The sequence below is a fragment of the Pollicipes pollicipes genome, unplaced genomic scaffold, assembly GCF_011947565.3.
Source record: "Pollicipes pollicipes isolate AB1234 unplaced genomic scaffold, Ppol_2.1 Scaffold_4881;HRSCAF=5763_pilon_pilon_pilon, whole genome shotgun sequence".
Lineage (NCBI taxonomy): Eukaryota > Metazoa > Arthropoda > Thecostraca > Pollicipedomorpha > Pollicipedidae > Pollicipes > Pollicipes pollicipes.
In genome coordinates, this window is record NW_023596576.1 from 45,039,249 (window position 1) to 45,051,838 (window position 12,590).

General features: G+C 50.7%; 2 protein-coding genes across 3 annotated transcripts in view; both read left to right on the forward strand.

Moving 5' to 3' along the window:
* LOC119100455 (tight junction protein ZO-1) overlaps nt 1-12,590 on the forward strand; it is a gene marked incomplete in the record, with an annotated part of 177,534 nt that overhangs the window by 70,792 nt on the left and 94,152 nt on the right.
* Nucleotides 1-12,590, forward strand: part of LOC119101842 (protein Mpv17) — a 62,708-nt gene that overhangs the window by 23,735 nt on the left and 26,383 nt on the right. For both annotated transcript variants that reach the window (XM_037225266.1, XM_037225267.1), the window contains exon 4: nt 5,863-6,084. In XM_037225266.1, the coding sequence (XP_037081161.1) occupies nt 5,863-6,084 (222 nt within the window). The remainder of the gene's footprint in view (nt 1-5,862; nt 6,085-12,590) is intronic.

Below are 12,590 nucleotides of genomic sequence, written 5' to 3' on the forward strand. Positions count from 1 at the left end.
GAACCAACAAAGCTATGGGGACGAACTTGACTGAAAACAAAGGCATCGCTGCCTTTACGATAGTCACTTATCGAGTCTGAAGAAGGGTTTACTAAACCCATATTGCACGAATTGGCAAGAGTTTTACACCAGCTTTTGCCAGCAGTAGTTTCTGTCAGCCGGTTCTAACCGGTAAAACCAGCTGGCTGAAACCGCTTGGACCGGCTGCTGCAAACCCTGCAACCGTGTTGTTCCATTTAGCCTTGACCTGACGTGCGTCGTGTGTCACGCGTGCTAGTAGCCACGGGCTTGCCCAAAGCACCGTTATGATCCCAGGTATATGACCATACCATTTCCGTGAACCTAATGGTTAACTATGGTAATTGGGGTTCCAGGGAGTTCATGTCAGCGGCACGACTCGTTGATACTCAGCCTTTGCGCCGGAATCGGTTAGTCCATTTTTTGCGGACTCTTAGTGGGACGATGCGATTCGGAGGCCATTGATGACATGCCCAGCGCATAGCCTAACGTCGCCCGGCGTACTATGCGCTTAATCGTCCTCACGGCTGCTCACTGGTCACCAAATGCGATGTCCACGACGTCGTTCTACCTGGCGCGCGGTCGCAACCAGCTGCCATTACCATAATTGAAGTGAGCGGAGAGCTAATGCGGGTCGCTTGCTGATGACCGTCGGCTGGAAGCTCGCCACGGTGAAGGTGGGACGTGCCGCTGGCCCGTCGGCGGGGCGCCGCCGCGTCGCGTGCCGTGCTGACGCGCCGTCTGGAGTCGGCCCGGGGGCGGAGCGCTCGCCGCCTGCAGCTCGGGGGTCGGTCCGGCCGCAGGGGGCGTGCTGCGCCGGCTGGCGGGGCCCGTCTGCAGCGCTGGCTGCGGTGGCCGCTGACGCAAGGGTGGGCCGACATAGCTGCAGGCTGTGTTTGCGGTGCATGCGACGACTGGCTGGTAGAGGAGGGGATCATCCAAAGCTCGGCTTTAGGTCCAGACCCGTGGCCCTTTCTTTATGTTGCCAGGCTGTTGCCGCGCGGCTTAGGTCCAGACCCGTGGCTATTTCGTTATGTTGCCAGTCTGTTGCCGCGCGGTTTAGGTTCGGACCCGTGGCTATTTCGTTATGTTGCCAGTCTGTTGCCGCGCGGTTTAGGTTCAGACCCGTGGCTATTTCATTATGTTGACACACTATTGCCGCGCGGTTTAGGTCCAAACTCGTGGCTATTTCGTTATGTTGCCAGACTGTTGCCGCACGGTTTAGGTTCAGACCCGTGACTATTTCGTTATGTTGCCGCACTGTTGCCGCGCGGTTGATCTGACGTACGCGCTTCTTGTCATTTAGTCAATGAACCGTGGCCATGTCATGACAAATCGGAAGACGGTCATACCCGCACAGTGTCTCCGTTCTATTTCACGATATACTGCAGTAGAGCAAAGACAAGTACGATAGCCACAAAATATACTATTTGTTTAGTTACGACTGCTCTACAGGCTTCGTATAGTTCACTGGGTTTCAGGTGTTCGTGTTTGGACCAAGCGGCCCTATGTTGAGACTGGCCGCCAACTGATTTACCTATCCTTTCCCTCCAGTCAGCGCGATGTTTGGGGCCGGTGATAGTCAAAGCGAGTAATGGCCGTATTGTCATTTCCTAACATGCGCCAATCAATAACCCCACGGTCCGGTAATTCCCTAAATGGATGTCTCGCACGGCAGATGGTTGGCAGATCAATACTGATAGCCTTACTGGTGCAAGGAAGATAAGATTAGTGATATATTGAGAGAAATCACGCATATAGTGGTGGCAGGGCTCCAACGGTAGTCTGTTACCCGCCGGGTGCTTTCTGGGCTACCAACGCTTTGTGTGACCTACAGCGTGCTGAATATTATTGTATTCTGGATGCATGGCGTGTGCACTGACTGGGTGATGGCGTTCATTTCACGATGGGGAACACGGACTCAATTCCTGAGTATGTGGCCAGATCTGATTAGCGTACTTGTTTGACCATGTCACATGGCCCCCGACAATGTCACAGGTGAGCCGACATATTGTGTGTCGGTTGTGATCACTGACCTGGATGGATGAGGCAAACTTGTGCATGACGTTAAAAGACAAACTTTCCGAAAGGCAAACGCGGCGCGCTTGCTGGTGCCAGAGAACGATCAGCCGCCAGCCGACGCAAGAACCGACGCAGTTTTTTGTTGAAATCGTAGGTGCTACGCCGTAGCATGCCATACATCGAACATTGTATGAGCTAAGCCAAATGTTCCGAACGCGATAGTGGCCGGCCCGCGATGCTTGGCACCAAAATAGCTCCAGGTAAAGGTTGTATTAACATCCGCTAAAGTAATCAGGAGGTAATCATCCAGCGGGAGGTGAGCAGAAGATACGCCTAAGGTCTCTGGCACGACCGTATTACCAGCGACGACACTGCCACAAAAGTATCATTGAAACGGATAACTGAGACTGCCGGCGGACTCCGTACAGTACTGGCTAACGTCGAGCTGTGTGTGGAAACCGGCATGAAAGGGCAGGATTGACTATGCACCGGCGTTATGATCGGCACGGCGCGGGGTGTGCGAGAGAGAGGGAACTACCCCGATCCTCAGCTAGACTTCCGGGCGCTCGCCCGGCCGAGAACTGATTTGTAACGGATTAACATTAACGGCACCGCAAGCTGGTGCGGGAATCTGGTGATGAAACTGCACAAGTAAAGGTAGATTCTCTAGTTTCCGTTCCTGGCAAGGGTTCCCGTGGGCAGGAAAGCGCGGCATCTTTCCCGGTCAAAGGATGAAGAGTCGTTCCGTTCCAGCGCGGGCTGCTTACCGGTTGTCATACTAGCGACACGGGAAAGCACAATGGTTGATCCGGAGGTTCTTGGGGAGCGGGGGTGGGGGGGGGGGGGGGAGATAATCATACATTGGTCGTCTCCCTGGCGCGGGAGGTGACCCTCTGTCCCGGACAGTTGACTTCGGATCTACGCAGGGCCTCTCATTGACGCAAAATAATCCCTTATCGTCGCAGGGGTGCAATTACTGGCACAGAACTCCAAGACTGCTTTATAACTCTTGTTTCCAGGATTGCGAGCGCGCTGACTCAACGCCCTTAATATCATTGGTTTTCACAGCTAATGGAAACGTTGCAAAGGGATGGATGTCTTCAAGGAAACATAGGCGGACCTTTTTCATTTTTGACCCTCATTTTGACCCTCATAGTTGAACACTAAGCAGACCCCTATCTTTGCCCAGGAAGGGGCCACATGGGTAAAATAAGAGGGACACATTTTCTTTCCCAGTCGGGAGCTGAAGGAGCATTCCGTCCCAGCGCCGGGTACATGCCGCATGCCATGCTGACGACACGGAGGACGGAGCCCCTTCGTTGATCTGGAGGCCGCGAGAGGGTAAATCATGCATTTGTCTTTTTCCCTGGCGCCGTAGGCTCGCTGACCCGAGCTGTTGGTCCCCTCTAGACGCAGGGGCGCCTTAATGACGCAAAAGCATCCTTTTCTTTTCGCCGCAGGGGTCCAGTAATTGGCAGAAAAAAACTCCAATTCGGCTTAACGGGCTCCGGCTGAAGTAGGGCAGAGGGCCAGCGACGCTGGCTGACACAGGACCATTCCATTGTTTCATTGTGGACTCTCATCGTAAGTTATTTTATCGGTTTTCATCGTCAGAAGGCCTCGACCAACCAAAGAGGCCCCTGGCCTTTGGGGTCTCGTCCCGTCCGTGGTCAGCAAACGCTACCCTGGCCGATTTGGGGCCCTTTGGTCTGAGACGGCCAGGGGCCCCACTCCCGGCCGCTTGCCGACACAAAGCCCTCTGCTAACACAATGTGGCCCCCTGACTGACACAGGGTCCCATACTAGTTCAGGGGTCTCGACCAATGCAAAATCGCGGATCCCCGGCCCGGTCTTGTGCACGCCTGGGAAATGGACTTCCAGATCTCAGACCGACACGGAGCCGACTGCTCTGTGCTGGTGGTCCCGTGCTGGAACAGGCCCCGCATTGTTCCAGGAGGCCTCCAATTGGTACAAGACACCTTCTGGCTGGCATTTACGGGCCCGAACCTGCCAGCCGGGTCCCTTAATCGGCCCCTGGGACCATGAGTACCTAGTCATGGTTTCCCTGATTGTCAGCCCGTGGGTACCACCTCGGGCCCCCGGGACCTAGGGACGGGGGGGGGGAGGGGTTACGTGGCTATTTTGCCTTCCCTGCCCGCGCCACTGGGTGCGGGTAAACGCAATGCGCCGTATGCTGTCTAGTGTGGCAGCAAGAGCGGACCAGGCGCGACCCCGCCTGGTGTGGCTGAGGATGAAGTTAGGCTCCCTTGCCTCATTCTGGGCATCTTGGGCAATGGGGCAGCCGGGTAGTAGGTAGTAGTAGGTGGTAGGTCTTGGGCAATGGGGCAGCCGGGTAGTAGGTGAAGCTTTCGCTTGGAGGCTGCGCCGGGTTTATGTGACCCACTGTTGCCATCCCTAGAGCTGCCGGAGTTCTGATCAGAGAGTCAAGACTCAGCACCCAATTCGGACAGCTCCAGTACTGGCTCTTGTGGGGAGTGTTCGACCTCCGTGCCTGCAGCGTGACGCCCTACGACACGCACACACACACACACAAAGAGCATGTGATAACGAACGCACATGTGGCCCGTCTCGGATTCCATCTTGCCTTAAAGGACATAATAAGGAAAACGTCTGGATCTACGTCGCTCATTATGGGGCAGAGAAGGCATTCGAACGTCACCAGCCGTACGTGCCGCAGATGCCTCAGGGGAAATATCCCTGCCCTGCCTTTCCGCCTCGGAATCATGCCCATCCCCCCCCCCCCCACCTCCCAAGTAAATTTTGGTGGTTCTCTCGCTTTTCACAATCGATTGCGATGCATTGCCATGGGTGTCGCGTGTTCCCTTTTCGTGATGCGATGAGCAACATCCGACCACTCATCGAGGACGACGTGGGCACCCTCCCAATGGGATACCAGCTCACCGCCCCGTTTCCCCGCGAGTGTTGCGCAGCCAATCTTGGTCCCTAGGCTGAAGGACCGCACGCATCACCTATTGCGTAATAGGCCAGCTCAATTGCTTCCGAAATTACGGCAAGATTTTGCCGCACTTGGTTGTGCACTTCCTCCAGGTGATCCTCCACTGAGCAAGCATACTCTGTTAACGTTGTGTTGGCGTCATCCTCTAAAGATGTGCTTCCAGTCATCGGAGTTATCATTGACCGTTGAACTCCGTCCCTAGTTTCATTTTGGTTAGGCTCGTGACCCGTATCTCGGAAAGCGAAACCACCGCGGTCTTAATCACCGCTTGAATAGGATATTTTCACTTGGGGTGACCCATCCACATCCGGGTGGGCGCAAGTATTTCATCACATCCAGTCCTGCCAACGGAACGTTTATTATAAGACACGCTCACGCTCGCCCAATTTTCAATCACGGACTGAGTGCACCCGTTCACGGCTTATTCCATTGGAATGGATTCGAAATACCTGATGTGGTAGAAATGGACAAAACGCCTTATTGGCAAAATCTCACAGACCTTCCCGACAGATAGACGAGATGGTTGTGATAAGGGGTATGGAAAGCATCAACGCACATACAGGTTCATTATTTTCCATTTTAATTGTTTCTTTCCATCTTACACTCGTCTTCTGGGACTGCTGGGGTCTGGCTGTGGCTTTGGTGCGCCGACCGAAACTTCCCGGTTGTGATCTCACATGACAGGGGCCTGTCGACCTGCGGCCGTGGCAAGGCCATCCTGACAGTGACCTGCCTGACAGCCGGTCGTCCTGCGGCTGTTATACGACCGGCCCTGGTGCGACCTGCCCTCGTCAAGTGTTCGTCGTGCGCTGGACACGGACCCTGACCGTAGCCTGTCGTTGCAGGGCCCCGGCCTGCGGCTCTGGTACGGCGCGCTGGACCGGTACGTCGGCAGCCAGGGCGCCCGGATCGTGGTGCGCAAGGTGGCGCTGGACCAGGGAGTGTTCGCCCCGCTCTTCCTCGGCAACTTTCTGGTGGTGCTCGGCGTCCTGCAGGGTCGCGACTGGCAGCAGATCAAGCGGAAGATGAAGGACGAGTACAGTGACATACTGTTCAACAACTGGAAGGTGAGGCTGGCTGGCGCGGGCTGTTCGGACAGCGCTAAGCAGCTTGAGGTAAAGCTGCTTATGGTCCGGCTGTTTTGACTGGTTTTACGGGCAGCTGCGTCGTCAGCTGACTGATTTGTGTCGGCGATGACGGCTCTCGGGAAGTTCAAGGCGCGTGTGAGGAGATTCAGGGATTACAAGTAGCCCGTGGGTGGTTCTACCTGGTATCGTTCCGTAGAAATATTGCAGGTGCTTTTGAGGAGCTTCCCTGCGGGCTGCCATGAGAAGATCCTAGTCGTGGGCACGTCCACATCATGTGTCTGGAAATGGTAGTTTCGAATTTGAGCGGAGATTTTCTCTGCAGACGAGGAGGAGGTCCATACGAATTTCTCAGACGTCAATTAGTTTGTCGAATAATATCGTTTCTCAATACATTAACTACGAGCGTGGGCTTGGACATTCATGGACATGTAGTTGAATCACGTGATATAATGGGGTCGGATGGCCTCCCATGGTATGACTCATTAATTTGTAGATGGGCTTATTCTCAAGGCTTAGTTCAAATATCGGACCATGCTTCGTCTCGCGAACAATTCTTAGTGGCTAAGAACACAAACACATCCATGTTTTCATGTTTGTCCAAATTCTCTACCATTTCATTCATTTTTGCAGGGCATTATCCCTCGCTCTGGAGGGGGGGGGGGGGGGTCAGTTGTTCTCTCCCCCATAACCCTTTTCGAGGCTCGCTAAAGCAGGGCTCATGCTAGCTCCCCGAAGTTTTTGGTATATTTTTTGCGTGATTGCTTGTATTCCCTGCGATGTTCATGTCCGGGTTACATCAGGTCATCGACCTACCGCAGGTTTTACCGTAGCACTTCGGACCAAACCGTAGATGAACTTGGGGCATTCGTGTGATGCATGGTACTGTGGTTTTCCTGCAGCGCTCATAGTTTGTTCATCATGCAATGTTGCTCACTCACCCTCCAATGGCATGCTGCGATGGCCATAGGGGACTGATCCAACTTGTGCTCAGGTTCTGACCCCCCGTAACGTCCACTCCAGTAGTGTAATTTGTCAGCCATATCGCCTAATTGTCTGTGACATTGGCTTCTTATCGTACAGATCAGCACCAAGCTCTTTATTAAGTATGCAACTGCGATCTTAGAGGGCTATATACGAGTTACTGGCCGAAGTTAAAACACAACTTGAGTCTCGGCTCAGATCGGCTCTGACACCATTCATGAATGCTGCCAGTCAAAAAGGAGCATCACTGGTTGGCAAAGGCACTTCCCGTGAAACGAAAAACCAATGACCTCGATGACCGATGCAGCCCGGTGCCAAAAAACCCTGGGTTCATACGCATCATGTAAATGGAGTTCTTATCACACATCAGACATGAGTATCTGAATAGAGATCAGCCCAAGAGACACCGGGAGAAACTAACCGATCGGAAAAAGAGTGTAACTTGACTTTATTTGGTTATGACTATTACCTCATAGATCGAAAAGCCTAACGAAATATCGTTAAGCTTTGCATGGGTTATAAAAGGACGTTTCGTTTTTGTATTGCCCCTTCCAATCCGAAGATACCAGGAGTTCGGCACCTCCCCTCTCCGTCAGGGGTAGTCAACACAGACGACCGTCAGTGCGCGAGTTCAGCGGGCTGCCTTTATCGACAGAGACTGGGGCGATCCAGGAGCATTGGTAGCAGCACTACTGTGGCAAAGCAGCTGGGCCTATTTCCCCAATGGCAATAAAACGGTCATTGCCCCGGTCCGTGTCAGTGTTATCGCTGGACGCCCGGAGTGTCAGCTGGCACGCTCATGCCATGCCTTGATTAAGGCATAAGGCTGGAGCTGCTGTTGTGGCGTCTGCACATGCATAAAGCAAACCTTGATGCATACGCTGAATGCAGGAGTCGCCGTCCTCCCCCGCGCACCCCTCAACCGTCTCCGATGCTTCTCGCTTGCTATTTAAAGTCAGTGGTAGCCACCATTTGTCGTGGGGTGAGCGAGGCAGTGCATAGCTCTATATTATCATGTAGATAGTGGTAGTGATAGGAAGACCTAAGCGATGGAGGCCAGACGGCGTTGGAGTTTACACAAATGGAGATCTGCGCCATTTGTTGAAGGGAATGTTTTACATTCGGAGATGTTGAAGCAACATCAGGTATGATCAAACAAGTTTACTAATGACTATTGGTATGCTTTTAAGTGGAAAAGACTGCTTTAGGCAGCACAGTTTCTCTGTCTAGCAAATATCCTCTTCGATCCGTCATTATTTCATTGCGTCATCGTACCTTGCACAACATTGTTTGAGAGCCAATTGGCCGTCGCTATACCGGGAAGTCGTGGTCACGAACGCCGGACGCGAATGACTCAACCATTCTGTTTTCTTGGTGTTGATCGCCGCGTGGGTTAGGGAGTGGGAGGATCTGAATTACGTTATTATCGCGTCTTGCATGACTGAGTGACATTGAAATAGGTCGTCGAAAAAGCTGCATATCTTCGCCGGCGTGTAGCTCAGAAACTAGAGGTGCTTAGGTTTTAAGAAAGGCAGGGCTGTAAACTGCACCGAATGGTCTTAAGGATGGCCGTTTTAATTCGAAACCTATAGAAATGTGGAACACTCCCTTTAATGACCCTAACATGATATTTCATGCGCCATGACTTGCGGGTCATGGATATGCATGTATATCTGAATCCGGCTCAACTGCATCATCACATCACAACGCTTCTTATTTGGTTAGAATATCAACAACAGCATAATGAAACATCATGATTTTGACAGTAGCAAAAGTCGTGTGTATTTGCTGCGATTAGTGCACAAGTAGGTGTCTGAATTTGTAACCGGGAACGGATAACTGGCTATTGCTATGTGCTGCCGCTCACATGTATTGATTGCTTGTTCAGTTGTAAACACAGATGCGTGTCATTATGCAAATACACTTGGACATAATGAACGCATTCAGATATGCTTCGAGTCAATAGACAATTACTGGTACCCAATTTTACATGCAAATGCAATAAAGAACCGTCAAACAAATCGATGCTGCATTTGTAGTTTGGTGGTAAGCATATTGGATCTGAAAATGGTCCCTCCAAGCGCGCGTGGCATGCTGTGGTACAAAAACCACGCCGTCGGTGACACCGCCAAGTATTTGAAGCTCCGTTTCCATGGGGTCGACATTGCATTTGCTCCATGTCGTGTTTTTACCACTTCCCAGCTAGCAATTTCGGTCCGATCCCAACCGGGATGTCCTGACCGTTTCTTAACTTACCGGTTAGGGCATGCCTGGGCTTAACTTCAAAAGTGGGACATTGGTTGGGACTCCCAACCTCTTACGGGCTGTCTCCCAACGTTTCCCCAAGCGGGGTGTCCGGATCGTTCCCCGAGCTACCTGTGGCGGTGAGGCACTGACAGATGGCTTTCTCCGGCAAATTCCAAATGTGACGGCCGGGGGGGGGGGGCTCGGGAAACCCCAAATTTCCCCAAGTGACGGCTGACAGCACGGGCTTGATCGGAGAAGGCTTGGGAAAGTCCAAGCATTTTCTAAGATGGTTACAAAAGCTTAAGGCTTGCTAGGCTTTCCCCAACCCTCGCCGACTTTTCCTCAAGGAAGTTGCTGGCAGAGTTGCTCCTCTGGGTGGAATTTCCAACCAATTATTTTGTCTCACTATCGTAAATCTTGCAACAAGCATGACTACAGGTTGTGCTCATGTACAATGGCAGTACACATATTTGTGTGATTGTTGAAAGTGTTGAAAAGTATTTTGGTCGGGTTTGGTAGTTGTGCTAGATCTTCTCCCAACGATTTTTGTCAGCTTGTTTTATCTGGTTTGAGTTGTAACGAGCTAACGGGGACCATCTGTTTCCGCTATTTAATTACGCGCGCTGGCCTAGCTTTATCTACTCTATTGGAAAACTACGTGTAACAGGAATGAACATAGACTATTGAATACGGTTGTTTATGAAGCTATTTGAATTTGGTTATTTAAATAGCCATATATAACAAGCATCATGTCAACAATTTCTGATAGCGTGCCATCTTAACATAGCTTCTGGATTTAAACTATGCTTACACTAGCAATTGTTACTCTGTAAGTTACCCTGGTATTTCACTCATCTACTTCGGCCCATTAACTCGCAGCATGTTATGCTGTATTTCGGATTTTGCAGTTCCTTCCAGTTTCTGCCGCTAGTACTTTATGCCAGCCGGTTTGAGCCGGTGAAAACCGGCTGGTAGGATCCGTTTCTGCCAGTTGCTGCCGGCCCTGCGCGGACCGCGCTGCCTTGAGTTTCCGCTTTGATCTTTTTATACAAGCGGACCATGTCCGTCTTTTATCTCAGGTTTCTAGGCAAAGAGGTTCACTGATTACTGCCCACTCCTTGATCACAAAAGACTTGCTGAGTGGTTGCTGGTGGTGGGCCCACATATAACCAATGCCGCTATGCCATTATTATATCATTATACTGTTAATGTCCTTATTTTGTGGCACTATCTACCTATCCATCTTCCTTTGTGTGCATGTGTCTATGTCCATCTGTCTATATATACATGGTGTTCACGAGAGAGGCCATATATCAATATCAATATATATATATATATATATATATATATATATATATATATATATAGTGGGTTCGGTCAGGATGCCACGGTTCCTTTCTGCAGCGGCGCACGTTATTTCATAACCCTTGGGCGCAACCATCCCCAACGATGAAATCGTTGAGTTCGTACTGGTCTGTCTTTGTTGATCCTAGGCTAAGTGTTCACTGAGGGTCATTATTTCGGGTGCGTGTTGGTAAGAACAGTTTAGCTAGGCGTCCATAAAATGTGTAGTACCTCATCTTTTTCGGTTTGATTCGCAGCTATTTGTATTTGACGAAGTTTCTGAGGCGATCGTTGCCACCTTCCGGCCCCGGTGGCCGCGGTCGGACAGCGTCCAAGTCGCCAGGAAGTTTGTAGGCGGGGTATTCGCAAACACCTTGCATTGGGCTACAACCGAATCTTCTCTAGTGGGCAATATTTGACTTTAAAAGATACCCCCACCCCTCAATCCGTTGGATTCACGGTCCGTTGGATTCACGGTCTCCCTTTTTGAGCTTATGATCGGCTGCAAGATTGACTCCTTATTTACCCCAACACGATTGCTTTTTTTTAGTCAAGTCTCGTTGATCCTGCGTCGGAACAATTCAGGATAATCAAGAGCTTGACACTGTTTTCACCCCATCTTCAGGGGCACAGCCAAGAGGAGCCCGGAGGCCTATGTCCTCGCCGTCTTTAACCCATATTTATTTATTTCGCCACAGATGGCTCCTTTCAGGAATTCGAAAATTGGCGTAATGCGTACTTACCGAGCTCCGCCCCCCCCCCCTTAAAAACCGTGTGTGAGCTCTCGCCCCCTTTTGTCGAGTGTTCGCAATCACGATTTTTTTCGTTTCCTATGTTCATTGAAAAGGACACCATATTTCAGAAGAAGACTACGTTATCGTAACAGCTTGCTTGCAAAAGCCTTGAGAGGCGCCAGTGTATTTTTTTGGTTTGAATTTTAAAGGGGAATTGTGCCGCCTGCTGCCAGAAATTACAACCAGCCTTTTGATCAGTCGTTGCAAGCATTAGTTGTTAACAGTAAAAACTTGGTGGTTGGGCTGGGCTGTGGTATTTATGTCGAAAATTCTCCAACAGGTTGAAATGCACTCTTTATACGGCTTCTCTCGTAACTGCATATGGCCTCTCCCGTAACCATCAAGACGCCTTTTTGGACATCGGACGAGCGAGCTAACTCAGAGCAAGGTCAATGACCGAGCTTGGCTCCACTTGAATGAACTGAAAACTTTGTAGCTCCAGCGACCCGGTATGGCACCTTTACGGCCTAACGTCCGTGCCATCACTTATCATAATCCCATTCATTTTTGACGACGTGTAGCATAATGTCCTTCTTTCTGTGCTGGAGCATCAAATTGTTGAGCTGTCAAGCACCCATACAATGGTCAAAAGCATGAACTTGCCATACCATGCTTTTTGCTATTAGCTTGTGAATGGAAACACCTTAACCTGCGCCCGGCATGGGAGTTGACTTTCCCTACGATCTTTCGAGTACAGGTCAACATCCATCGCTCGCAGCGGCACGAAATTTTCATTACCCGTTTATCTATCAATTTTCTATTCTTTCTGCGAGTTTGGACTTTTGATCCACCAAGGTCAGTGACCTAGGTCAAGTCAAAGAGGTCAACCTCTTAAAGACTTTGAAGACGCAAGGTTTGTGGGTCAGTTACCATTATCCAAACTTGTTCTGGTACTAAAGCATGACGGTGCCCATAGTTCGTCCATTTCACAATTCTTGGAAGAGTCTAGGTCAGTGACCTTAAGTGAGGTCATGTTTTGCCATTTTCGCGTATATTGCAAATTGTACGTATTTATGGCACATTGTACGTTTTTGTGTAGTTTTGTGTTTGTATGTGAGAAAAAGAGCATTAGCCTATATAAATATTCATCATATGACCGCATAGCACATGACCTGACCC